The sequence below is a fragment of the Austrofundulus limnaeus genome, unplaced genomic scaffold (genome assembly GCF_001266775.1).
Source record: "Austrofundulus limnaeus strain Quisiro unplaced genomic scaffold, Austrofundulus_limnaeus-1.0 Scaffold96, whole genome shotgun sequence".
In the NCBI taxonomy this organism is placed as follows: domain Eukaryota; kingdom Metazoa; phylum Chordata; class Actinopteri; order Cyprinodontiformes; family Rivulidae; genus Austrofundulus; species Austrofundulus limnaeus.
Genome location: NW_013952498.1, coordinates 392,828 through 396,325, shown reverse-complemented (window position 1 = coordinate 396,325; position 3,498 = coordinate 392,828). Strand labels below are relative to the sequence as shown.

The following is a 3,498-nucleotide window of genomic DNA, read 5'->3' as shown; positions in this document are numbered from 1 at the left end:
CACACACACACACACACACACACACACATATATATATATGGTAAACAGTAGATATAGTCAGTGGAAGTACTTAAGGCACATAATGTAAGTATTACTTTCTTAATTAGAAAATTTTGACTTTGAAAAGTGTTTCTTCTGCTGGAATTTGTTATTTTGTAATATTTATTTATATCAACATTCTTCATTTAAGTTTTTAAAGCCACCAGAATTTGCACAAAACAATTTTTATGTCAGTCTGATAGCATCATTTTAAATTAAATCAGATTTTATGATCAGTACCCAAGTTGCCCTTTTTTACTAAATATGTTTTTACTCTTACTTGAGTAATTTCTTAGACGACCAATTTTTACAATTTACTTGAGTAAAAATATGCTGAGTCAAAAGACTTCACTATTCATTTGTTAGAATTATTTAAAACATTAACTGATAAATGAGAAAGGTACCTCAAGTTCTTTGTGGTCAAAAGGTTTGAGGAGGTGCTGCGGGATCAGCTCGCTGAAACCTTTTTGTAGAGCCAGAAACTGGGCTTCAATCCCACGCATGAACCTCCAGTTCACATAGAGCCTGCAACACACCGTAAACATCAGCAGAATGAATATACTGAATAAATCTGACCAATTGTTAGCAAGCGCAGAGGGTAACTACTGGAACATTGTGTACCTGACATATTCCTTCTTGTTCTCCTCCGTGACGGGGATATTTCTGCCGTTAGGTTTCAGCTCGTGTTGTGAGAACTTCCCGAATGCGTTGTGCTCCACGCAAAACGTGTGATCCAGGACCGAAGTGATGTCGTTCTCTCTACACAAAGAGCACTGAAGTAAGTAAAACCGAAACAAACAKACACACACACACGGGAAAAAAAACCCTCAAATAAAGCAGTAAGCATTTCCTCACAGTATCCAGATGAGGCTCTTGTGCAGCTCAGGGTCGGTGGTCTCCAGGTCGTTGAGCTGGATGGGTTTGCCGAGCAGCTGCTTGTAGAAGGGCAGAGTGAAGCTCCCGTTGATGTAGTGACTGTGGAAGACCGCCAGGCCCATGACCCGACCCACGAAGTGGAAATATGACAGGTGGTCCTTGAAGAGAAAGAGTGAGAGACTTAAGTCAGACAGCCTGTAGTTTTACTCCCACCATAAAACGTGCCTTAAATAGTAAAATAAATAAATAAATAAACAAACAAACAAACAAACTAAAGCTCACAGGATTGATGGAAGAGTCGGGGTTGATCTGTAGTGTGTAGATGTTGTCTGTGGAGTACTGGAACAGGCCGTAGTACGGGTTCAACATTTCATGGCACAGAAGGTACAACCACTCCCTAAAAACAAACAAGTGTCAACAATTATACAAAAGTCACTCATTTTAAAAAAATAACTAATTTAAAGAGTGCATAATGAGAAAAATTCAACCCCAAAAATCATCCATAAAYTTGGGAGATTGAACTATACATGGGAGTACATTTTGACTGATTTTTATAACAATAAATTACAATATTTTCTCCTATATAAGTGAGATATTGTGTCGAAGGGAATAAACCATCATAAACCGTCCCTCTGCCCTCCCACTGCACATAGCTAGGCATATTAACAACTGTTGCTTTTATTTTTTTACTCAGAAGTTTGAGAGGCTTGTGTTGCTAAATGAGTTGGAGGGAAAACTTTTTGCTTTGTTAACTGCAAAGATGGAAATAAGATGCAAATGTCAGCTGCATGTTCATGCGCTCAACAGGAGCACAGAATCAAGCGTAGATTAGCATTAACAAACATGTCCACAAGTAGGCATCCCCAAAATGATCCATTCCCCCCACAGAGGGTACACGGGCTGACAAATCATGATGTTTGTCTAAAAAATGAGGTGATCGGTGTCACATTATACACACCCAAATACAGTAACCTAAAACTTACTATTGGTACAACTTACACATTTAAAATCCTTTCCCAAAATCAACATGATAGTTTTGCACTATTGATATTAATCTCCCTTTAGTTATTAAAAAAACCCACTTGCAGCAGCGGTCATTTAACACACAACACATAATTAGAAAATAAAAAACTGACAATAAATTATACCAGTAGAAAAAAGACTGGTGTATGATTATTACTGCACAGCTATTTGAGTTTTGAATGTAGTGTAATATAATTACATTTAAACCGAAACAATGAAAAACATTTGCCATTAATTCACTACATCTTCATGACATTTTAAACTCGTACAGTTGTTTTACCTTCAACTGTAATGTTTTTACATTAATATGGACACGATGTGATCTGATGAGGCAGATGAGCTGCGAAGTGACAACAACTTAACATTTCACTAGTTGTGCTTTGAGATCAAAAACTGGATGAACAAACAAGCCAGTCACCTGGCCACCCCTCCATAATCCAGACCCTCCTCTCCTCTGAACTTCACCATCAGTCGTTTCTTCAGGTCTTTGGGCCTCATCTTCATTATCTGCCGATACGACTCCTAAAAACACAGAAATAAAAGATTTTTAAGTTTGTTTTCCAAAATCTCTTGTGGAACAGACCGTTGTTTTGTATTTGATGGTTGGGGGATGTAAAAGTTGAGGCTCATTTAGACACCCTTACCTCAAAGATCTCCTCGCGGGACACCTCGATGCGACAGTGTCCGGCTTGAGGCTGCTGCAGCGACAGCTCGTGGCGGAGCAGCTTCAACTTGTGCACCAAGTCTCTTTCATAGCGCACCGCCACGTCTCCATCTCCTCCTCCTCCGCCTCCGCTCACTCCTCCGACCCCACCCTCGTCAACCCCCACGTCCATCTGAGGSGCCTGGGAGGTTTCCTTCACTTGGGGTTGCTGGCTGGAAGGTGGATAAGGAGCAGAGGAGGAAACATGATGAGATAGGAGAACACCAGGAGGGCAGACGGGGGGGAATTAGCGCAGCTAAACCTCCCGTGAGCCCACGTTTCTGTAAGTCACACCACCCTGAGGTGTTACCAGGGCTGATGAGTGTTAGTAGGTCACGCTCAGAGTCAGACAGTTTTCTTTTCTTTTCTTTTTTTACAGCAGATTAGATTAACAAGTAAATAATCCTAAAACTACTTGTTCAGTACACACTGAAAACGTGAGGACTGAGCCTTTGGTTCAAGACAAACACGTTTTCAGACCTGATAAGGGTGTGCAGACGTGGATCTGTGAACTGTGTGGTTCTGTTGTTGTGATCCACAAAGTAGATGCGTCCAGACACGGTGCTCCGGACCTCCCAGCCCACCGGTAATGGACCAAGTTCCTCACAACTCACGCTGGCCAGGTCCCTGAAACCAGAAATGAGAACAATTGTCAGAAACAGACGGTTATTTTTTTGTTTTAAGTGTTTTTAGGTGATTTAAGTTTAAACAGATCTGCCTCAATAAATCAAAGCTTTTTATTTATATTCCTCTATATGTTGTCTTTATGAAAGGGATCCCTGATTAGTTGTAACATAAGATTTTATTTGATAAACATTTATTTTAACTGTAAAATAAAGACTGTAAAAATACTGTAG

General features: G+C 40.1%; 1 protein-coding gene across 2 annotated transcripts in view; it reads right to left on the bottom strand.

Annotated features, from left to right (window-relative positions):
- Positions 1–3,498, bottom strand: part of smurf1 (SMAD specific E3 ubiquitin protein ligase 1) — a 16,419-nt gene that overhangs the window by 5,855 nt on the left and 7,066 nt on the right. For both annotated transcript variants that reach the window (XM_014012870.1, XM_014012871.1), the window contains exons 9-15: positions 3,122–3,268; positions 2,583–2,814; positions 2,357–2,460; positions 1,198–1,312; positions 895–1,073; positions 661–798; positions 444–564 (exon numbers count right to left, since the gene is read on the bottom strand). In XM_014012870.1, coding sequence (XP_013868324.1) covers positions 444–564; positions 661–798; positions 895–1,073; positions 1,198–1,312; positions 2,357–2,460; positions 2,583–2,814; positions 3,122–3,268 — 1,036 coding nt within the window. The remainder of the gene's footprint in view (positions 1–443; positions 565–660; positions 799–894; positions 1,074–1,197; positions 1,313–2,356; positions 2,461–2,582; positions 2,815–3,121; positions 3,269–3,498) is intronic.